At 38.9% G+C, this 25702-nt stretch overlaps 1 protein-coding gene across 3 annotated transcripts in view; it reads right to left on the reverse strand.

The window, feature by feature from the left end:
* Positions 1 to 25702, reverse strand: part of PTPRN2 (protein tyrosine phosphatase receptor type N2) — a 647850-nt gene that overhangs the window by 418984 nt on the left and 203164 nt on the right. For all 3 annotated transcript variants that reach the window (XM_065050472.1, XM_065050473.1, XM_065050471.1), the window contains one exon: positions 670 to 787. In XM_065050472.1, the coding sequence (XP_064906544.1) occupies positions 670 to 787 (118 nt within the window). The remainder of the gene's footprint in view (positions 1 to 669; positions 788 to 25702) is intronic.

The raw sequence follows: 25702 nt of genomic DNA on the forward strand, positions 1-25702 counted from the left end.
ACAGAATTATAGATATTGTGTCTCTTGCCAACAATAACCACTGTCACCCCTCAATATCCTTCAAGTCAGGAGGAAAATGGCTTCTATAATGCAAAGAATAGACAGAAATATCCCAACATTGTTTTATGCTATGGGAACCTGCATGAATCTCTCCTTCCTGGACAAATTTTGCAACTAAAGCTGAGAATCTATGGACTTTGAATCAGTTACAGCTTTGTTTTGGAAGAACACGAGTCTGAAAATATAATTAGTTGCTCAGAGTGTCATTCAATACTACTTTTTATTGGCTTATTCCAGAATAAAATGTCTCATGTGGATGAGCTACTGTTTAAGTCTGCCTTTTTAAGCCAGTCATAAAGTATAGCTGGCTGATCTGAGACTAGACTATCCGCGTAATCTGGATAAAAGATGTTTTGAATTCTGACAACTAAATTCACAACAGAAGGCATATTTTATTAACCTGATGATAGTCAGAAGAACAGGGTTTTCATTCACCTGTCGACTCTTTTTCTACTGGTGTTTTCAGTGCTGTCATACAACTGGTTTCCCTTTATCATATAGACAGTGGTTTTAGCGACGTGTTTAACTCAGCCTCAGTGCTAATCTATTTTTCATCATTTGCAAACCCTCCCAAAAAACTACCAGGCAAAAAAACTATTGAAGACTTACCTGCCTGTGTCAGATCCTTCAGATGCAAATATTTCAGGGCGCCTGGTTTGGATTTTGTGAATGGTTGAGAGTTCCTGACCAATAATATGCTGTGTATAATCATCTCGCCAGGTAAAACCTGATAAATAATGAAACAAACGAACAAAAAGCAAAACCACTATTTAATAACTTGAAAGTTTGACAAAATATGTCTTATATAAGCAATACTAAAACCAACCAACCAACCAAGCTTTTTTCAATTGGAATCCAAGAGCAAACTACAGATTCTCCTGTATGAAATTTTGTTAATCAAACCTTCCTTACCATGGAAGAAAGACACTAGATGATGTAATGAGATTTTGAAAGACTTTATTCTTAGCAGAATTTTAGCTAGCTACAAACTAGCTTTAATAGATAGAAAAGGGTTATTTTGGACAGCTGTGGAAAAGTTCTCACTAGCTGGTATCTGTTGAAATGTTGCTTCACTTCTTCCCCATTGACAGCACATTGTCCCTTCTTTGCTTTCTCCATGAAACTACACTTTTAGAACATTAAGGAGCTGCTACCATAGTGGGAATAAGTATTTCGAGTTTTAGTATAACACATGTGGAGGGCAATTTATGTTATCTTTATACTTAAATATTGTAACAAAGAACTTTACAACAAGGGGGAAGTGCAACAATGAAGGCAAATTCCAGTGATTACTCATTAATTACACGCACTGCCAATCTCATGGTAATTATACTTGAAATAATGATATAACTCCAAACATAATTGTTACCCGGTTTGTAGATTTTAGATGTTACGGCAACACTTTAGTTCATAGCATTTGCCCATGCAATTATCTGTAATTATCTAATAACTAAATATCACATCATTGAAGAGAATATCTGCTTTTACACCATGCACAGTAAAACACCACAAAACCCTCAAATTACTATTGATAAAAATTCCAGATACAGTTATCCTGCTAACATCTTCGTGTAAGAAACCACCTTAAGATAAGTCCTCCCTAGCACCAGATGGAAGGGGATGTATCTGGTTAACAGAATTAGCCTCAGAAGGGGGATTTCTGGTTCAGTCCCTGTTTCACGGGACTGAGGGAACAGAGTGCACTATCTGCAAGTTTGCTGATGACACCAAGCTGGGAGGAGTGGCTGACACGACAGAAGGCTGTGCTGCCATCCAGAGACCTGGACAGGCTGGAGAGTTGGGCGGGGAAAAATTTAATGAAATATAACAAGGGCAAGTGTAGAGTCTTGTATCTGGGCAGGAACAACCCCAGGTTCCAGTATAAATTGGGGAATGACCTATTAGAGAGCAGCGTAGAGGAAAGGGACCTAGGGATGACCATGAGCCAGCAATGTGCCCTTGTGGCCAGGAAGGCCAATGGCATCCTGGGGTGGATTAGAAGGAGGGGGGGGTTAGTAGGTCAAGAGACTTTCTCCTGCCCCTCTACTCTGCCCTGGTGAGACCACACCTGGAATATTGTGTCCAGTTCTGGGCCCCTCAGTTCCAGAAGGACAGGGAACTGCTGGAGAAGAGTCCAGCGCAGGGCAACAAAGAAGATGAAGGGAGTGGAGCATCTCCCGTGTGAGGAAAGGCTCTTTAGCTTGGAGAAGAGGAGACTGAGGGGTCACCTCATTAATGTTTACAGATATATAAAGGGTGAGTGCCACGAGGATGGAGCCAGGCTCTTCTCAGTGACAACCAATGATAGCACAAGGGGTAATGGGTTCAAACAGAAACACAAAAGGTTCCACTTAAATTTGAGAAGAAACTTCTTCTCAGTGAGGCTAACAGAACACTAGAACAGGCTGCCCAGGGAGATTGTGGAATCTCCTACTCTGGAGACATTCAAAACCCACCTGGACACCTTCCTATGTAACCTCATCTGGGTGTTCCTGCTCCAGCGGGGGGATTGGACTGGATGACCTTTTGAGGTCCCTTCCAATCCCTAACATGCTGTGATTCATGCAGACAATATAAACTCCATCACCATTTGCAGTCAGGCTCAGATTTGTTCTCACAAAAAGAGTCAGTGCAGACTCTTAGAATGCAGCTAAAGCATCATTAGCCTCAGCAGAACCCAGAACTTGGCTACCTCACTCATTGGATGAGTGGTTTACCCAGTGAGCTATTAAAAAAAGAGCTGTATTCTTTAGATTTTTCTACTACATTCAGTTAGACTTCACTGTTTACTTAAGCCCAGAATTTAAAAAGGAGTCTAAATACAAGATCTCTCCATTCTGCTAAAGCAGACAGTTATGAGCGTGCAACAGTAAAAATTACTTTCATATATATCAAATTTTCAGCCTAAAGAGAAGATACTTAAAGAAGCTGGGTACAAGATTAAACAGGCCTAGGAAGTGTTCAAACTGTGCTGTTTTCTGAGACTTAGACAAGTTTTAGGAAATAAAGTCCCTATTTATGCAAGATTTAGGTGGACTGCATCCCAAACTTAATTTTTTTCACTCATCTAAAGAATAATAACTAACAATAAAGAACTAATGTAAGTATTCACGAAGACTTCAACAAACAAAAAAGTTCTCTGATACCTCTGTGACACTCTGCTTTTGCTCCTTCTTTCTCCTTTCTTAAATAAAGATGTTCCTCAAGTTTATTAAGGAAACACTTCACCTGAAATCATGCTAGATGTTAACGGCTACAGTAAATGACTGCAGACCCTTGGGAGGGGAAAAAAAAAAAATCTCTATCTCTATCTAATCTATTTTTAGTTCTGATTAATCCTTTTCAAATGCAAATCTCACCTTTTCAAATGTGCCATGTAAGTAGAAGGATTCAAATAATTTCACAAATCTCAATCTAAGGCTGCACAGAGCATATTCTTATGTGAATACACAAAAATGAGTCACCATGCACCTACTATTATTTTGATGTAGTGTTATTAAAATGATTTTTACATGAAAGTTTATATACATGTATATTTGAGTTCTCTGTTGCCTAGCACTACACATTTCTGTTTGTTTTATAAATTCATGCAGGAGAAGAAACAGAGATAACATTCAAGTACAGAAGAAGGTGCAACAAAATAAGTTCAGCTAAAACACATATATATTAAAATCATTAGTAGAGCTATAAAACTACTAATTTATGAATGACGTGTACAAAACAAACACAGTTTCACTTTGTAAGTCCAAGCCAATACTAGCCTTAATAAAGGCTAAACAATACACAATAAATAACAAACTTTGAAGAAGAAACACACAGGATAACTCTGAAGAGTTTTGTTCAAATTAAAGCAAGAGGAGTTAATCTTTGGTACCTGCATACAGACAGAAAATTCATGTCTCTCAATCCTGAGCAATATATACAGCTGCGGACAGAGAGTCCGTAGTTACCTATGTTTTCATGCCTCCACAAAAAAAATGGGTTTGGTAAAAGAACATATGAAACCATTGCAATCCCAGTTCTCACTGGTCATGATAACCATGTATCTTTTGTTAACTTTAGTATATTTTCTTCCTCCTGCAGCACTATTTTAACATTTTCTCATAATGTATTTCAAACCAGTAACAAGTATACCAGTCTTAATACAGTAAAAGAACACAAATGTGGTGTTAAAGAAGAGCAAATAGATAAGAGGAAACTAGAATACTTGTTATAGAGCTTAAGAAACTAGAATTAAGGGAATATGCCCTTTATCCCCTAGCACTTCTAACTCAAATATGAGTTAGAACAAATTATGGATGAAAAATGCAAATTTTAATTAATTCTCAAATCCCCTTGTCAGTAAGTTAATATTGCTGGTTTTTATTCAGCTATCTCAGGAATGGCAACATGTCTAAAGCTAACCTCACGTCAATCATTTTTCAGCATTGTTTCAGTTTCAAAAAAAATCTCTCCCACACACTGAGCTCAATAAAACAGCACATTCAAGAACCATAATGCTACACTGACAGCTGCCATCAAAATTAAGGTTGAGAAGGAGCATATGACGCCGTATGGCGATTTCCTGTTCCCTTTGTCTCCGCCGTCACACGTAGCGCCAGCTCCTGCCTCGCCACCCAATTATAACAATTTCTCTCCCCTGGCTGAGCAGGATCACAGCCGGGCTCTTGTATGCACATCACTTCCATGTCACTAATGGGGAACGGTACAGGGGTAGGCCCAACCCTCGATTAACCACCCCCCCGGGCAGGACTACCAGGGACCTGCATCTCCCAACCGTGAATTCCCACAGACGGACAATGCCAAGAGAGAAGGGGTCTGGTAGACACCGGAGTGATGCAAATACGATGACAACAACAACAGCATCAGCTGAACAGCACTGTTGATTATGAGTACCCAAGAAAAAGCCATTGGTACAAATTTTCCCCCAAAAGAGCAGCACTTTTCATTGGTGTCAGAGTCTAAGGTTTATTATTATTTTTTTTAAACTTGAAACTCTGTAATGTAAATGTCTGTGAAAAGGGAATGCTAGTCTAGACACAGTGAAGACATTAATACCTTTAGTAAACCCAATCTGCACATCAAAACCAATGGAGTTGCTCCAGATATGACCTGGTCTTTCTTTATTATCATCAGGTATCTCCCCGCATCCTTTCTTTCCACAGCACAATTAATTACTATTATTATCCACAACTACAAAAATAATAATGAAATTATTATTGTCTATGTCTCCATTATGTTCAACACTCAGCAGTGTTGAACTCAACGGAGAGTACATGTCTAAGAATTATTTTAGTAATTGAAATAAAATCAAAAGTAAGAAGCATAAATAGTGAAGAAAACAGTTTTCACAGATGCACATTGGTGGAGATATTAGCTTCTGTCTGCAAAAGTAAAGCCAACGTTTTTTCACATTTATCATACAATTTCACTTTTAACCTGCTTAATTGGTTGTGCTGCTACACCAATTACACAGAATTATTGAAAAATAACAAAAATTCAAATATGTGCTTTCTTCTTTCAGCTGCTCATTTATCTACACAATGGCATTCTTTCATGTGGTTTTGATTCTGCTTTTCATTTTAGAGAAACTCGATGCCTCTCCAGATATACCTGACCACATCTTTAATGCATGTAAATTATATTAGCAACTGTTGAAAAGATTTATTTGCAACTTCTGTGTCTGAACTTATTCTATTTTAGAATTCTTCATACAATATTTAAGCCCTCTGAAGGCCTAGGCAAGAGAAACAACAGCCTTTTTACTTTGCCGAAGTGTTCGGCTGTAAAACAGCAGAGCCCAATTTAAGTCCTTAATTTCTCAGCACCATGCAAATCTTCCTGCTCGGACCCCCGCCCCTTTTCCTGACCAGCCCGGCTAGGGCTGCGCGGGACTCTGAGGGCAAATCCAGCGGAACCTGGGTCTGACAGGATAAACCCATGAGACCCTTCCAGCTCTGGTGCCAACTGAAATAAATAACATTATTAGTTCTGCATCAATATACTGGCAAACAAAATTATTTTTGAGTACCAAGTCCATTTAACGTAACAGGTAATTATTACATATTGGCAGAAACCTATGTAATAAAATCCGATCCTTGTCAAGAAAATCTCCATATAAAGGCCAAAAACCCTCAGAAGCATTCAGACTTGAAGCCAGAACATGTTACTATTTTTGAGTGGTGACATTATTTTTTTTCCCCAGTTTTCGGTGATGTTATCCATTTTGTCCATCCACAGCGGATGATAAAATATGTTTTTCTCTGAGCTACCTTCAACTGCTGCTGCATTTCAGCCAGGAAACTCTCAGTTGTAGAGCTCAGAGACTTTCATCCCCCATGCCATGTGTTGCAAATTGTTAATGCCTACCTTTAGCTGTCAGAATGTCTGCAGAATTGGGAATGATTGTCTTTCTTCCCTATTTTCACAACAGACAGGTCAACATATAGACGTGCCTTTCTCCAGGCTGCCTTTCCGTGTTCTCCAGAGGAGCCACAATTGTTCTCATCCCAGACCTCCATTTTCAGAGCTCAAGGACATGCTCACATGTTCACTGAAATACATTCACATATTTCAGTGCTGCCTAAGTCAAAATTGCAGCTTTAATGCTGAGGTCGCTGTGCATATAACAAAATTCATTCTTTCAATTGCTATATTTTCTATCTAAGAATGCAGCCAAAAGGTAAGATCCTGATGTTTCCTGTTGCAATAAAAGAAACCTAAAACTTCTTCTGAAAGCAGTTTTGCAATACAACTCTCAATGGCAGGCTAATGGCTAAAATCCTAATAGAGGTTAAACCCACCTCTGGACAGTTAAGCTCACTTCCAGCTTCTCCTATAAGTTGGTGCACCACAACATTTCAATATCCCTGTATCTTTGGTTTGGAATATCTGTTTGCTCTGAAAATTGTGACTAAAGATGGTTTCTACAAAATCAGAACAAAATCTGAAAGACATTTTTTGAGCTACACTTCCATGAGAATGTGCTCTAATTAATTTTTTTTCCTCTCATCAAACATCGTATGGTCTTCTAGATAAAAAGAAAATCTGGTACAGGTTGTATTTGAAGAAACTACTTGGAGCTATAAAGCAGTCATCACCAGTCTTTTTCAATCCATCTCCTGGAAGTCCTCAGGAGCTTTGCTGTTTCCTTCCCAGGCAGCAGTGACGAGTACCAGATTTGCAACAGTGAGTTTGTTGCCCTCCTTTGGAGCTTCTAGTAGGATCTCCTCTATAATATGCAAGAATTTCAGGCACTGCATTCAGCAGTTATTCACTCACACTTGCAGGCAAAGAGTTTCCATTCAAATGAACAGATGAAAGGGCTGCCTAAGGATTATGGTTTCAAATTTTCATATATTGTTTTATTATACATAAAAGTGATAATCTCCATAGAATTAAATTACCAGCATGATCTTCTTACAACGCTGATTTTAATTTACTCTAAGTAACTATCCCAGAAGGTGGAAGAAAAGCTTTTCTGTTCAGATTGCTAGAATTTCTATTATTTGAAAAAGCCAAATGAGTGCTTCATTTGCCAAGGAGATTATAAAATGCTCTCATAGGACTGAGTATGCAATGTTTCCTTCATCTCAGTTCTTGTAGGCAGCTACAAATAATTGGTTTATACAAGAGAAAGTTTCTAAGCGTTACATAAGATTTTTCTGCCACCGGATCTGATAGTAATAAAAGAATAATATGATAATGCAAAATATATCATCTAGCTTCTAAGTAGAATAGGCTGCTTTCCAAAGACTAGCACAGAATGGATACATAAAAAAGACTTCTCAAATCCTTCAGATAAATTCCATGCTATTCACTATGTCATATAATCCTTTCATAAATTGATGACCCTCAACCTTGAAAGTAGATGGTTCCATTCACAGAAAGGCTTTTTAGGAAGGAAGAAATGCAAAGGGGGCTTCTTGCACAGTTACAACTTTAATCTAAAGTTCAACCATAATTTAACTCACGGTCAGTTACATCTTTAAATCAAATGGCTCTCTGCAGTATCTAGGCCATGACATATTTATAAAAACTCAATCAAATCCAATTTATAGTGAGTAATGTTGCACCTTCTGCTCCTCTGTATCCTTCTGCCCCTGGATGATGCATAGACATGTCCTCAGTGCTGGCAGCCCAAGGAGTTTTCACGAACATGAAGAAATGTTCACATGCACCCCAAACAGTGATGCTAGAATAAAGATGAGACTTCTTTGCTTGTTCCACTGAGCTTTGAGCCCACCTGTATTTGCTCAAAATCACATCATAGTGCATGCAAATGTTCCAGATCTAACGCAAAAAGCCTGATGTTAGTTCTACACTGCGAAACAGCTCTCTCTACTACACAAATCCTCTGCAATCTCCTTTTGGAATAAGTGGCAACCTTTCATTTTCTGTCAAAATATCATTTATTTTTCTGTTCCACTCTCCTTCCTTTTCTATCTTATTACTTCTTTCCAAGTCGCCTTACACCACTCTAAACTTTTGTTCATTCATCTCATAATGAAGGATCTCTTTAGTATGCAGAAATTGGTTGTAATGCAGGACTGTACCATGCTAAGAATGGAGATATTGTCCAAATAGTAGTTAACAATGCATATAAAACCAGCAGGTCTTTCTTCGCATTTTATTTTATCCATTTCATTTCATGCTAGCAGTAGGATGACAGCCTTATTGTCATGAAAAATACAGTTCCTGGGAAAGGGCTTTTGAAGTGCCTTCAGTCTGGGAATTAAAACATCACCTGTAACAAGGTAGAATTGGTCAGAAATGTCCTGGCACTTACATAAGTGTAGAAAATTAACTGGATATACAGGTTACAAATATTCTAGCAAATTATCTCAGATCAACCGTTCTTCATGTATTTTTAAATGCCTACAAGCAGAACTGATCTTGCAGCTCCGCACAGTGGTTCTCACCCCCATTTTATGTAACTGCTGAACTCTCATTGTTGTTTCTGAAAAATCAGTTTTCGGCTGTCAGAGGAGTGCTTTCAATTGCACACGCAAAGTCAATACCCAGGAGTGCAAAACCGGGTAGCACAGCACAGGCTGCAGGTGCAAACCCCTCTCCACATTTGGTTCTGAACTAAGTCTCTAAGACCAATTTACAGATCACTGTACAAGGCAGTATGGAAGGAAATTGAGAATGAGTCAGTGCAAAGGCTTCTGCAGGATAGTCATGATGTATCTTGAGGGAACTGGTTTTTAAGCCTTGAGAACAGGAGGCTGAGGGGAAAAGGAAAGGGTTGTCAGGCATTGGAACAGGCTGCCCAGGGAAGTGGTGGAGTCACCATCCCTGGAGAGGTTTAAAACGTGTTTAGATGAGGTTCTTAGGGACATAATTTAGTGACAGAGTTAGGTTATGGTTGGACTTGACGATCCTGAGGGTCTCTTCCAACCTAAATGATTCTATGCTCACACACAGAAATCTGACATACTTGAAACATTTTCTCTAGCAGGGCCTTTGGTCCCCTGCTCACCATGCTCTGTCCTGCATCAAGACCAATACAAATTAAAACAGAAAAAAGGTTTGTGGGTTTTCTTTGTTTTGTTTGTTTGTTTTTTAATGCTAGGCAGAAAGTCTATATGTAGTTTGCGTGGAATCATATCCTCCATTTCCAATATTAAGCCACTTCTCTTGGAATGTAAATTCCTCCAGGAAGAGGCCATGTATTGCACACATTTGTACGGTCTCTTTCTACATCAATAACAACAATCGTAACAGTAATTGTTATTGTTGCTATTATTATTAATAAAAGCACAGCAGCTGCAGGAGTTAGGGTTCCCTTAGGAACCTTGTAAAGATGTTGGTGGCTGAAAGCTGGAAGTTGCCCAGGGAAATACATTAGCCAAGTCAGTTTGCCTGAAGCAAAGACGAACAATCTGCAGGTCACACTGCTCCCCAAAAAGCTGATTAGCGCTCCTTGGGTTTCATTTTGAATTCACCCCATGCACAGAAATTACACACCGCAAATTCGTGCAATCCTGAAAGGCAATATAGCATTTTCAGCCAGAGGAGTATTTGAATCATCCTTTTTTCTGTTCTCTTGTGCACATAAACTTTTTGGGTTTTGACCTTCCAAGAATTGCAACGGAGGCTGAAATGCACTTTACTATACATTGTACGACAGAGGTTTTTTCATTTAAGCATTTTTAGCCTTTGCATCTCAGGGCTCTGACTTACAAGTCAATTACAATTAAAAAATTACATATACATGTCAGATAAAGTGTAGTGTATGTGCATGTATTTAGCTGCTGTCCAGGGGTAAAAATGAGATTATTTGACTCATTTTAGCCAAAAATGAAAAGGATTTAGTGAAAGCAGCTCTGACTGACATGATTTCCTACCTGGTATTCATTTTCCCTGCCTTGTTTCATGGAGTTAATACTTCAGCGAGCTTTAATAACATTTTTGGACAATTCATGTAATGCTGATTCACGGATTCACGTTGATGCTTTGTCAGCTGCACACACTCTGATTTCTAGTTCTTTCTAGCTTCTTTATAGCTTTCTGGGTTTGTTCTCTCTGAAAACTTAAAATATGACGTGCTACAAGCTGTGATTCAATTTTACCACAATGTTTCACAGTGCTACTAAAAGGCAGCTTTTTTTTAATCTCTGAGTGACCTTTTTAAGCAAGATTGTCGACAAATTAAAGTGTTTACACTGGAAGAGCTAGTACAATCAGATATGAACTCAAAACCTCTAAAATTCCAGTCTTTGTGAGCACAGTTCCAGCTGATGTCCATTCACAACACTTCATTCAAAAAGCTACATCACTTTTTGCTCACAACCACCAAGAGATGCTAGGTTTAAATGTCATTTACTGAAAACTCTGACATTAACAAAATGCCTCAAAACATTCCACAATGACATGGAATTCAGGACATCGTTTAGTGCTAGAGTTGGGTTATGGTTGGACTCGCTGATCCTGAGGGTCTCTTCCAACCAAAACAATTCTATGATTCTGTGACATAACAACATAACACTGAAATAAAATACACAGAGTGAATATAAAATTCCTGTCATTCTTAGGAGAAATTTTGCCTTTGCATGTTCTATGCTCAGCTAAAATCTGGATATTCCAAAATAGCTCCACTAACTTCATGCCACCAGGGTCTAATATTAACTGCCCAGACCTGCTATACCCACTGTGCTCAATCAGAGCAAGAGAGAATGTCCTCTGAGCAAAGACCTCGGTTTGAGGTGTCACCTGGACCCTCTGGCTGAGCCACAGGGCAACGAGCTCCAGGAGTGGGGACTGAAAGCACCTTTGCCATCTTTTGAATCTGCCCTTCAACCTGCAATGCAACACAACTCACTTCTCTATCTGCAACATGGGTATAACAAAATACAATTTCAGGGGTTAAAGTTGTATTGCATTTTGTGAGGCATTTGAATATTGTAGAACTGGGTTGGCATCAACAAAACACAGTGACAAAAACGGAGTCCACCAAGAGCTACTACCATGTGTCATTCGTGTCATTAACTAAGTAGGAGGTAGTTACATTTTTCATTAACTGGAGTGTTTTTCTATTGCTTAAGGACTGGCAACTAATATCAAGGAAGTGAAAGTATTTTCAAAAACATTCACTCCAGAAATTTGTCCATCAGCTCTTTTGAATGGCACACAAAGCAGCAAACCTCCTTCAGAGCTAATGCTGAAGTGAGCCAGCAATTATGTTAAAGCATTTCAAAAACATTGGCGGCATAACTCACATTTCTCTTTCACTTAGTACTGTTACAGAAGGTAAGTCTTCTGATCAGTGGCTGCCAACTTTAAGCAGCAGCGATATATTTCTAAATAATCAACTGCTACCTATTAACATGCTTTTGATGTGGTGGAACATTCATGTACCTAATCTTCCACTTCCTCAGGGCACACTGGTTAAAGGTCACATGCATTTTTCTCCCACGTTAAGAAAACAAAACCTGCATATTAATTCTTTTTAAGATAAACATTAATGTGATAAGAAAGGAACACTGAATATTCTATTAGTCTATAAAGTGCTACAATAGGCACATTAAAATAATACTGGAAAATGTAATGCAGCCTTAATTATTAGAAGTGTTACCGCTCTGTTTATAACAGTCACGATAGGTGAAACTTGCAGCAATCAATCTGATTGCTCCAATAGCAGTTTAAACTAATTCACAACAAAAGACAAAGTTAAAAATCCAGACTATCGCACATTTTTTACAAGTATACTGTTATTTAAGATCTCTGTTTCATTGAACAGATTTCTGATTCTTCGTAATGAAACTATGAGCAAATGTCCCTGTAAACGTATCCAAGAGTTAAGGTGTCCAAGAGCTCTACACATCCCTCCTTATCTGTTCCTAATATAAGAATAAAACCACAAAGAATTCCCCTTTTCTTACTCCAAAATGCTTGTGGTTCAGTTCCCCAAATCTGTAGTCCAGCAAGGTAATCTACCTAGAAAATGTTTGCTATCATGGCCCCAAAAGGCACAAATCATCTAAAGAAAAGAACAATAAATGAATAAACTATCAACAATGTTGTGCTTCACCCATTTACATGCTACAAATCTGGCCTTTATCTGGTATTCCCTATTCATAGCACCTCACACAGCACTAGCACTATCAAACAGGAAAAGTAAGTTTGTTTTTTCATTTTAGTTTACAATTTAGGACTTTTTTGCAAGGGGTAAACTAGAACCTGGGATTAATGTGTTTTAGTTACTACAGCAAATAAAACGGAAACACAGGGCATTGCACATTCAACAATTTGCTGTTAATTTGCTATTCCTACTCACCATTTACTTCTATCTCTATATATTCCATAAACTATATTTATAGTTGTAGTTTTTACTTTATTTACATGTGACACTTGAAAGAAGATATTTCCTTCTGTCAATTACCCCTTGACTAAATTCCAAGGGTTCAAACATATAAACTGAAGGAGTCTGCCCTGACAGTCGAATAAGACTGTAGCTTTTGTACTTTACATTATATTTAGCAGTTAGTCAGGTTTGATTCATTTTGCTATATACAGTACCAAGTTACGCCCTTGAATCTTTGACATTTTTAAAAGCTAAATGTACTCTGTGTTTTTCAGAAAGATAACTTTTGATCATCCTGTTTGCTTGAAAGTACATTAAAATTGGTCAAAATTTCTAAGGTTACAGCAAAGATACTCCTATGCCACATTGATATGCTGTCAAAACCAATTAAGTTTCTCTTTCCTCATCCATTCTGTATTTAGAAAAAAAAACAAACTGTCATGTTGACTGTGATGTTTATATACTTTGTATGGGTGTGTGATGTTTTGTATTTTTCTGTGATCCTGAATTACAGTCATGGCTAAAGATGGTTGTCTCAACACACCAGATTCCAGCTGCCCAAGCGGTCACCTGGAGTCCTTGCTGCCACCACAACATCTCCCGCACTGTCCTCAGGGCCTTCACATGCCACCCAGGATTCCCTCAGAAGCAGGGCCCCTATTTTCCATGGATCTCCTAGAGCAGGGCTGTCAAACTCATGTTCAGTGCAGGCCACATCAGCCTCACAGTTGCCTTCAAAGGGCCAAACATAATTTTAGGACTGTATGAATGTAACTATTCCCACATTCATACAGTCCTAAAATTACATTCTGCAAAACAACAAAAGGCCAAACTAAATGTCCCAAACAGAACTCCCCTGGCTCCAACAAAAAGAGCCAAGAAAACGAAGAAGTGAGAGAAAGACAGTTGGAAAACCCCAACTGTCCTTAAGTATGAAGCGTGACGCTAATGGGCTGGAACACTCTCATTGATCAGTCTGGGTGTCAGTCAAGTTCTGCCCCATCCACACCCCCCTTCCTCAATGCCTCACACCTGTGGGCAGAGTGCTCAGAGCATCCTTGGTTCTCAGACCAAAGCAATTAAAAACACTAGCTCTGTTCTGGGGTGTTAATTCTCAAATTAAGTCTAAATAATGACCGTGGGTAGCTATGAAAAAGAAAGGTTTCTAACTGCATGAAGAAAATAACTCACTTTCAGTCAAACCAGCACACGTGGGTACTATTCTGTGTGGATAAACATGCCACGACAACCCTTTCCCTGCATCAGTACTGGTGAAGTTTAGCTGAACAGTTGCCCAGCACAGGTTTTACCCCAATTGTCTGTGCAAGGAAATGGGAACTCAACTATTGTAGTGACAAAGCTAAAACAGACCCTTTTCCACTTTTTCCACACTACCTGGCCTTGGATAGCTAAGCAGAACAGGAAGCAGTACATCATTTTTTTATTATTTCTGTTATCATTCACATTAATGCTATGTCACACAAATCTAGTAGTCCAAATGAGGATTCTAATGGTTGCAAATCCTATTTACTTCTGTTATAAGTTCTTCAAATGCCACCTGAGCAATGTAAAACAGTTCTGTCAAAACAAAAGTTGGGCCCATGAAAGAACAGCTTCTAGTCAGGTATTATGATTCAGTTAACCCTAGCTACTATACCAAACACCCTCATATACACAGCCTAAATATATCCCTACTCCTATTATTCTTTGTAGTATTGTTGTTAGCCAAGGGAAAGTTTCCCTGACATAGTTTTGACAATTCCACAATTAATTTGTCTTCATTTCATTGTGTCCTTAATAACACTATGTAGGCAACGGATGACAAGTCTTCCCAAGTGGAATGAAGCAGAAGTGAACTCACATCCCTAATAAATTGTTTATTGAATATTTATTTTTACTTGGATGACAAAGTGCTAGTGAATCCACTGGTGGTAAAACCCATGCTTACATGCTATAGCACAACATTTATTGAAGCAGCTATTCTTGCCAACTCTAGATCGCATTTATAAATCTTCAAAACAAGCCCTGGTAAATGTCACTTCTTCTTACATGCTTGGTAGAATCAATGACAAGTGATGCTGCTTTTGCCCTTGAAGAATTCACATTTTTGGATCCAAGTCCAAATTCTGAAAACCTGTTCAGAAGCACAGGTGGTGTAAACACGCGTGCAATGTACCAGAAACAGAGGAGAACGAAAGGAAAACTTCTAAATGCAAAAGCTAAATACAAACAGGAAAGATTGCCTGTTTTTTTTCGAGACCTTCATTGTAAGCTCTGTGAAATACGCTACTACAAAGTCCATTAACATGCTTGAATTCTGCATTTGAATATATTGCAGTGGTCTTCCATATGCTACCCAAAACCACTCAGTTGGTTTTGATATGTTTTTAGTATTACACTAAGGAGCTTTTGAAATAAATATCAACATAAAATATAGTAAAAAAAAGAGTCATGATACCTAATTTTGAAACTATCCCAGCATAACATCAGGCAATATCATGTGCTGTTTTTTATGTATGTATCCTTCATTCACTGAACAATAATTCTGAATTGTTATTTTATCTTCAAGTTCAAAGAGAAATGAAATACAAAAACTGAGCAGCATAGTAAATAATCTCCTATCTCCTCTAACTTCTTGAATGTCACCAGTAGATTCTATGCTGTGGAAGAATCTTCTCGGTGTCAGTGGGATGCCCATCTCCACAGAGCAGAGCTGCTCTGCTGAGTTGCATAGCCCAGACTTGCTGTCACATCTGACATGGTACAACACAAACACTTTTCCAAAGGGAAGTACTGCAAAGTTCTCATTTTCCAGCTGGTTTTGTAATGCCACGGTTTAAGAGAGTGTGGGGTAGTCTGCTCAGGGCTCTGAGTTATACAGCAAATAGTATTCTTCAAGATCACGTCAACTCAGTGACATGTTTCTACAGCAGAGCCGCAGTGAAATCTCTTTTTGCTCATGGTGGATTTCTCAAAGTTAGGGGAATTTTCCTGAGGAGAAATGTTGTCAGCACAAGATCCAACAACAGAGAGTCCCTCTCCTTAAGTGTTAAAATGCTCACAGCAACTTATACACTCCCAGCCACAAGGACCCAGAGATGCAGCAGCCCACACTCACTCCTATGAGCATCTTTCCTTCAGGGGAGAAACTGGAAGTGCGGTTCTTCCAATTTGACCCATGTCTATCTTTGGTGCATTTCCCTCACCAACTATGACCAGCATTTCCTTTCTTAATAAAACCTATGCTCGTTTTCACTCTCAAATGGTGCTGAACATGTTAATTAAACAGAAAATAATTGGCAGTGTTTGTCGAAGAAATGAAATTGTAATGGTAGGTGAAATCTTGGCACAACATTCATTGATAAAATATAAAGTGAAATGGAAAAAAACCCCCACATTGATTCAAATCAAGACATGCTCATTGCTAGAAGTCATCACAGGTAAAAAAAAGCCACTACTGCAGACTCCATCTATTGATGGATGCCAGGCTGCTAATTGCCTCAGAATAGAAAACTGGCTTTAAAATGGGAATGGTTCATAAGCAAAGATAAACCACAGCCTAGATGGTGATGACAAGCAAAAAAATCACTTCTATCAAACACCGATCCAGGAAAAGAGAGGACAAAAAAGACTGAGATATTCTCTTTTTATTTCTGACCTAAACAAAACATTAAAGAAACAGTAGTTTTAATCTTTTCCTGTTCTTTGTGTTATAGTAATATTTGATAGACACACAGGTAGAATGAATAACCTAAGTCATCAATTTTATTCTGTTTAGTAAAATCCCTGGGGACAGTATGCTGTAGTTGGTATGAAGAGGTTTATTGTTCTCTATGAGACTTTAGAAAATGTGATTATTACAGTACTGCATTGTTTTATTTTAAATAAAAGACAAACCCCCTGCTCTTACAGTTTAGATTTAGGTTTGATGTCTACACACAGTGATTTGTAGAGCTTATAAAAATGCTGAAGCAAATACCACTTCTTTCTCTAATTCCTGTATGCTTTTTTAAATGGTTATTTTAATGCAACAATAGCAGGATACTTTGGATCTTTGCAGAAGAGGGGGATTACATGGCAGCCACTAAATACTGGTGAAAGCATCACACATTGTACAAAGTTTCCAAGCACATAATGCAAAGAGTCTTTCATTTCATCTGCCAGCCCCAAAGATATCTCAATTGATAAAAGGAAAGATTCCAGCCCCCTGTTTTAAAACCACTGAGAGCCAGGTGCCAAGATGCTGCAAAACTGCCCTTTCGCCGACTCTCTGTGCCTATGTGATGGTGAAATGAAAACCTGTTGAAGGCAACAACTTCTCACTCTTTGTGGCTCTAATTGCATGCAACTATAACTGATAGCCTTGACTTGGGGGAATTTTTAATGTTCCCTAAATGCAATGAATTAAGGAGATAGAATAAGTCTTGAGGGAAGAGATGCAACCTGTTCATGGTATGGATTGCAATGAAATCTAAATGACATACGATTTCCTATTACATAAGACTATGTTTAGTCATCTCATATTCTTCACTGTCCTCCCTGTATCTCCCCACAACATGTTTAGGATTGTATGACAGAGATGAAATATGACAGGTTGTAAATCTGCAAAACAATTGAAAAAATGTTATTTTTTGCAGAGGCAATCCCACATTCAATTGCTGCCTGATTGAGAATTTCCATCTGGACAACTGGCACTCACTATGGATCAGGCTACCTCAAAATGTAGCACAGAGTCTCTGGCAAACTCTGATTTAGATACTCAGTAAGAGAAGAATGGGTTCTCACTAAAGTCACTTCCATTTTCAGATGTATCAATCAAATGAATAGTTGTTTCATTTCCATTCTTCCAAAACCAGTAAGGTAGAAAACTACATGAAAGCTGAAATTATCATCAAGGGAAGTGTGATTTGCCCTCAGTCCCTAGATATAGCTTGAAATAAACCTGACAGGTTAAGTCCATTCATTTATTCTCCATTTAGAAACAGATCTAATTAAAAAAGAAAAAAAGGCACCAGCCAAAAAAAAAAAAAAAAAAACCACACACCAAAAACCAAAACCAAACAACCAAACCCACCCTTCCCATGAAATGAAAAGAAAAAGCCAGTATTTCCAGAAACACCATTATTTCATTAGGGACATTCTGTGAACATGACTGTTCTCTGCATTACACAAAAAAATGGAAGTTCAGTCACCTTCTCCCCTTCCTCTTTCTGTTACCATGTTGTTAATTCCAACTGTGAAGCCACTGACCCTTGAAATTATTTTCACATGCCTGGAAAACACATGTGGCTTCTTTTACTTACCTTTATCATTCTAAAATTGTTCTTTCAAAATTCCTTGTGCCCTCTGGAAAATATTAATGCACACAGGATTCTGTTAACAAATATCAAAACTTAGGCTAAGCTTTAGCCTTAGAGATTTAAACCTCTAATGAGGGAATTTAGAGTTCAGCTTGCATTATTCTCCCCTAGTAACATAAAAACAGGTTCAGCATATGTAACACTGCTGCAGCTTAAGCACAGCAAGACATACCCTGAACTTTCAAATCCCTGCTTCTTATTTGTACAAGCCAGGCTATGAAAACAGACACGTCTAATGAATTCACTGAGAAATCCTTAGTAGAAGTAGCAATGGCAGACTTAGAGCTATAATATTTAAAGTAACTGCAAAATTGTGCTTTCATCAGGAAAGGAACAAAAGCTTTGTTAGTTTTGAAGCTTACATTTATATTCAGCATAATAATTCAAAGTATCATCGGCTGCCACTATTAGGAGACAGAGGTCAAATATGGCAAGCATAAAAAAAAATTACATTCACAAGCTATACAAAAGAGAAAATAGGCTCAAATTGTATGAAGTGCAGTGACATTATTTAAATGTCTTTGTTAATCAGGGTCCTGACATAAGAGATGGTGCTGAGAAGAATTTGCTCTTCAGACTCTTCTCAGCATGGGTCAAATCTGCTTAATATTCCAAACGCTGAGTCGAGCTGAACCACGTTACCCCTTTATGATCCCTCATCTTTTTTTTTCCTCCTTTGAATTCAAGATGCACTGGTATTTTCAGTTTTCATCACTGCTAAAGGGCAGGGAAGCTATAGTATAAACAGTGAAGTTCCTTTTAAGCCTTGTTTATAATGATTTATACATTATACAGCTGTTAGACCTACAGAAATTTTTGCAAAAAGTCAGAACACAAAAGAGAAGTTTGGGAAATGTTTACTTTCAACCTTATTTATTTTTTTTTCAGTTGCTCAATGACAACAAAAAAAAGAAAAAATAAAGTACTATCTGCTGATTCACACATGGGAAAATAAGAGCAGTTTAATTTCCATTCCATATAGCCACAATGGTGTGAAGCCCATGCAAAGCAAAGACTGGTGAGGCCCACAAAGCATTTCACATACAGATGCTGCTGCTTATTAATCTGCACCATCATCCCATTTGCAACACACCCATGAGGACTATGAAGGACATTTCAAATGGTCAATTGTCACTTTTTCATAGATGAATAAAAGACACCTAAAAAGATCAGAGTCATGCAAGTTGTAAAAATCTTCGTCAGTACATTGGTATCCCCATTCTCTGGTGGTGGTTGTGGACAGCAAAAAGGATTCCTTAAAACAAAAGGCAGCTTTTGCCCTCTTATTGCCACCGCACTGTAGAGGATGTGCTGTGCAATCATAAGATCAAGAACTCGTCTTCTATCTCCAGCATTCATGTAACTCCCCAAGTCATCCACAAGCTTAATCCCTGCCAGCCGCTTTCCCATCACCCAGGCTTGCTACCTGAGGGGTCTGGAGGCTATTGTTGTTTCCCTGCCAAAACACTCAATCCATAAAAGACTCTCTCCTATTCCAAACAAGACACACAGCACAACGAGAGGACATGAAAGAGCAGCTGGTCAGTTTATTTTGATTTATTGGAAACATTATGGGATTGCCCAAAGGCCTTGATCAGAGCCCAGTTGTGCTCAGAGCTGTTCCAACCTGTCTGCAGCAGCACAAAGCAGGAAGATGGATGAGGTTGCTCCAGAAAAGATGAGATCCAGCCCACCCGAGGACAACTGCTGTCGCAATGGGGATTTAGGAAGGGCATACTGCTATAAAGACCAACTGCACAGTTGTGGGTGATTTTGACAGCCTGATGTAACTGAAAGATTTGAGAAACTGCCATGACACAAGACTGATATGAATCCCTTTCAGGCATCCAGAGAAATGTAATAAGTTTTCACACTACTGACCAGCATTTGTTAAAAGCCAGTTTCCAAAATCTTCCAATTTAGAATCGAAACCAATCCAATCCTGAATACTCACTTCACAAACTGTCATATCCTGTATTTACACTTAACGGCTATTTTTTTTAATTGCAGATAAAGTGGGTAATGCCCCATTTGATTCAGAAGGCACAAAGCTATTTAATTCAGCTTTGAGACAACTCTTCACCAAACCAGTATATGTCACAAGGCTTTTCATCCATAATGTTGAAATAGGGTGGCATACTGATCAGTTGGCTAGGGTTATACTACAGAATATTTTCCATGTTTTTCAATAGGTTTAATATACATTGTATTATTTCTTGTCTATGGCTCTGATCCCTCTATGTTCACCCTCCTGTAAACACCAAACCCCAGCAAGAGCTTAAGGGCTACAATTAGAGTTTTGCAAGTTAGGAGAAGACATCAAAAGTGTCAAAAAGGCTGAAAATGTTTTGATAACTTCTTCCATGACCAGCACGGGCAGAAACAGGTAAGTGCTACAGCTGAGTCACTTCTGGGGAGGGAGTTACACTACACGGTGTATATACAACACGGTACAACTGCACCCTGTTTTATTGGAGATGGGACACTTGCACTTCACTTACAACACAAACCCTCGGAAGAACAAAGTGAAATAACAAAAAATAGATCAGAAGGAGAAGTATGAGATAACATGAGGAAGGATTTTAGAATAGGGAGGAAAGAAGGTTTAAACATATTTCTTCCTCTCTGTCATACAATTTTCTTCACAGTGTTTTGGGTTTTTTAGGTTGTTTTGGTGTTTTTTTCTGTTTTGTTTTGTTTGTTTGTTTGTTTCTTTTTTTCAGGACCAGGTTCAGAAGGGGAGTACTTAAGGATTAAAAGAGAACTTTTCCTTTCAGAGAATGAGTTCCACCAAATGTAATGTTGACAGGCACTGTACAGCTACAGTGTGTATTTGGGAAGACATAATAAATATGAACTGAAAAGGTCACGTCTCACACAGGCACCTTTGACGACTCATGCAGACACTCTCTCAAAATACAGCTCAGAAGTAGATACAGTAACACCTTCCTTCCCTCCAGCATTCACAGTAACTGGGGTTTCAAAACCACTCAAATTTCCCATTAAAAAACTCAATTCAGGAATATACTCCACTTTGATTTAACATGTTCCCCAAAAGGCAGTCATGCCCCCGTATTCCATACAACAGTCCAAGTCTGACACAGAATTACTTCTTTTTCATAACAATGAATAAAAATGCAGTTTTCAAAGAAAACAAAATAGACAGCAATCTATTTATGACGACATCCTACTCATTTATGCTTACGCCCTGCTGCCAATCAATATTTAAGAGATTAATGAGACTTTAAACCTGGAGACTTCTGACCTGGACAGGCTGGAGAGTTGGGTGGGGAAAAATGTAATGAAATATAACAAGGGCAAGTGTAGAGTTTTGTATCTGGGCAGGAACAACCCCAGGTTCCGGTATAAATTGGGGAATGACCTGTTAGAGAGCAGCATAGGGGAAAGGGACCTGGGAGTCCTGGTGGACAGCAGGATGACCACGACCCAGCACTGTGCCCTTGTGGCCAGGAAGGCCAATGGTACCTGGGATGTACTAGAAGAGGGATGGTTAGTAGGTCGAGAGAGGTTCTCCTGCCCCTCTACTCTGCCCTGGTGAGACCACATCTGGAGTATTGTGTCCAGTTCTGGGCCCCTCAGTTCAGGAAGGACAGGGAACTGCTGGAGAGGGTCCAGTGCAGGGCAACAAAAATGCTGAAGAGACTGGAGCATCTTCTGTGTGAGGAAAGGCTGAGGGAGCTGGGTCTCTTTAGCTTGGAGAAGAGGAGACTGAAGGGTGACCTCATTCATGTTTATAAATATGTAAAGGGTCCGTGTCACGAGGATGGAGCCAGGCTCTTCTTGGTAACAACCAATGATAGGTCAAGGGGCAATGGGTATAAACTGGAACACAGGAGGTTCCCGTTAGATATGAGAAGAAACTTCTTCACAGTGAGGGTGACAGATCCTGGAACAGGCTGCCCAGGGAGGTTGTGGAGTCTCCTTCCCTGGAGACATTCAAACCCGCCTGGACACCTTCCTGTGTAACCTCATCTGGGTGTTCCTGCTTCGGCAGGGGGATTGGACTGGATGATCTTTTGAGGTCACTTCCAATCCCCAATTGTATGGGAATATAGCGGAAGATTTGGCAAGAAGGTTAGTTAAATGTAAATATGCTCAAGTGACTTGCACCTGTCTGTAGAAAAAGCACATACATCACAGTAATTGTTTTACTGACCTTGTGTGCTTGATGAGTAGAACCTCTGTGTTAGATAACATAGGCCTGTGAGAAACTCTAGGCACCTTATCACTATGTTTGAGTTTCCTGCTTTGTTGTGAGAAAGAGGGGGAGGCTGCATCTGCTTGAAGCCTTGAAATACAGGCGAGCTCAGCAGGCCCAGTGATGTTCCAGCAGGGCTGATCTTACCAGCGCCTGCGTCCCCACTGGTGTCACCTCTGCCTGGGAGCTCAGGTGTGGCTACAGAGGTGCCCCAGTAGAGAGGTAACTAAAATAAAACTTGGGTTTTGCAATGCATTTGTGGCCTCTGGCTCTTCTTGCGATGTGCCTGCGTATGTGTACACACTAACATTTTGTGATTCTGTAATTTTGTAAACTGTAGAAAAACAGAAAATAACTGCAATGCTTCTAAATAAAAATGTATGACTTGATTTCTCCTCTTCTTTGTGGTTAGCTATTGGGATTGAATGGGTTAAATTTATTTCACAACACAGAAGACCTTAGATAAGCTTGGTGGTTATGTAGGCATGTCTGGGTTGCTAGGAGTTTTAACTATCAGCTTGCAAATGGAGCTATTTCAGATCCCAGGTGATCCAAAGAATAGGTTCTCCTCATGCACTAAACGATGCAGGGATTATGTGGAAAAAAAATAGTATGCGATCATATAATCAGACACCGCACTGTAACAGACAAGCACAAAGATGCTGAATTAAGGCAGAGCAGGGAATGCCAGAATTACATTTATCTACCTTTTGAACATTTGATTTGCAGTCCTCAGAAGGTTTTTTTTTAATTATTATTTTTATTAATCATAACTATTGTGTATAACACACAGAGAATATGATACAGTACTGAGTAAAAATGAGACCTCTTGCGTGCAGCTCCTGCTTGTTCATTGTCCTGGTATTTTTTTGTACTTGGACCAGGATATTTCAGTGGTTAATGATATCTTCTGTATATCAGCTCACTCATGCATATGACCACTTGATTGCCTCATAGACACTGTTTAACCTAATTATCATAAACACTGATGTCTCAAGAATTTTCTTTGACTCCAAGATCCATGGTATTGAAAATAGAAGTGACTCTCTAAGCAATTTCTGAGCTTGGTCACAATACAGTAAAACAATGCCATCTCGCTGAGTCTGATGCACCATTAATAAACACTGCTGAACCAGTTCAAACAATATTCTGTACCTTTTCATATTGTTTGTGTTAAAGAAAATGCTAAACCACCTATAGAATAAGAAGGGTGGGAGCTTTGGGGGAAGGGGAATAATTTTGTGGGTTTTTGTAGTAGTTTATATGAGCATAAGAAACACCACAAAGTACTTAGTAAGGGGGGAAAGAAGAAGGAAAAAAAAAAGAAGGCTAGAGTTTATCCAACAATGAAAGCAATCAGAACCTGTCACACAGTATATAAAATATGTTCAAACACATACTTGACTTTAATCTATTGGTGCTAAAGCTCCCAGTGAATTAAACTGGAGTTCAGGGTGCTAAGCACCCCTGTAAATCAGAAGCTTCATGCACATGCGATTGCGGTCCCAGGCTGCCTGTTTAACAGGAAATCACTTTTATCATCACAACCAGTGGAGAAGAGAAACCCATGACCAGAATGCTATTTTTATCTACCAAATCTGTGACTCTGTGTCAACTATTTCTACAGAAAATAAATATGTAAAGGTGGCATCAATTATTACAGTTTCAATTAAGGTACGGAATGGCAGGAGATGCCACGCGTAGCAGCTATGACTAATTTGAAAAGGGGGTAAAGTACATTTTTCAGATAAAGCTGAAGTAATATATTTATTTTTTTTTTAAGAATTTAGGGAGAATATTTATTCTTTTCTCAAAGGAGATGACAGCATCCACACACGATACAAATCTTCTCACTTCCTCTTCTAGACAGAGGTGGAGGCACAAAGCTAGTTTTCACATTCGAGTCCCTCAATGATTCGTTTTGCTGCCTTTCCAGGCCTTGCCAAAAGCCTCAGCTTTCCTTTTTTCTTAAAGATCAAAGTAAAAACCCTGAATATGTGATCTTGAACTGAGAAAAAACACAGAAATTAAATACATAAGTGTGTCCGCACGTGGGTGCTTACATCACAAGAAATTAATAGTTTGTGCATCATCATGCTAAAACATCTTCATCACCTATACGATAGATGGCTGTTAATTTTTACATGAAACATAACAAAATCTGATTCGTAACATTTGGGGTCAGCTCAAGGATTTGAGGAAAAACAACTGCAACAAAATGAATTTGCAGCAATCACACAGGAACTGATCCTGTTTCCACCGAATTGAGTGAAACCGCTCTGTGTGCTATATGGACGTCATTTACACCACACCTCCTCAAGTCAGCAAAGTAGTTGAGAACAGCAGGCCCATTCCTGCAAATGAGTAATTGAAGTGATGCTGCTGCTAATATCACAGAACCTCACATTCATAGAGTGCCTACCACCACCCAAGGATGCTAAAGCATCTAAACCTTCTGCAAAAGGAGTAAAAGTCATAAAACCAGAGTGGAATCCCAGCTGCCAGTGTCCCCAGTGCCAACTTCGGTGCAGGACAGCAGATTGTTTCTCTCTAAAACCTGCACGGAATTTTCCACCCAGGAAAAAGAAGGGAATCTCTCTGATCTCTTGAGACACAAAAGAGCAGCCCACATTTAACTTCACACAACTCAGACTCCTCTCATGCCTGAGTCTTCTCCCTGCCCATATTTCTCTCCTTTAACTTTTCTTTCCCTCCAGTCAACTGCAAACATATATATGAAGATTTGATTTTTGGGAAGCACCTTCAGCTCGATTCACTTCAGTTGAATCTTCAAACGCTCAGCCTCTCTGACTATCAGGCCATAAATATAAGAGAAATAAATATCTGTACCCTGCAACCTCTCCCTTTCTCTCTTTGAGACAGTGCTGCTCACAGTTCCCCTGGGGACTGATTTATCCACAAGACTGGCATTTTAAATTCAACAATGTGCAATTCATTTTTGCAGTCCTCAAAGATAACAAATACTCAGTTTTAAATTATTGATTCATTCTTTTAACTTAGGATGCCTGAAAATTATCATTTTTATAGAAAGTCATAAATTGTAATCGCAAGGAATAAAAATACAAGTAAAGAGAACACCAGGATGTGCCACAAAGAAAATACCTCATTCTGTAAATGAGTGAGTTTAATTAATGATGATTTCTAATTGTAACACATTACTTACAGAATTAACACTTTTTATAGCTATCTGCTAGCCTCAATTCTAAAAGTTATTTCAGGTGTGAATGATTCATG

This window comes from Columba livia, chromosome 2 (assembly GCF_036013475.1).
Source record: "Columba livia isolate bColLiv1 breed racing homer chromosome 2, bColLiv1.pat.W.v2, whole genome shotgun sequence".
Taxonomy (NCBI): domain Eukaryota; kingdom Metazoa; phylum Chordata; class Aves; order Columbiformes; family Columbidae; genus Columba; species Columba livia.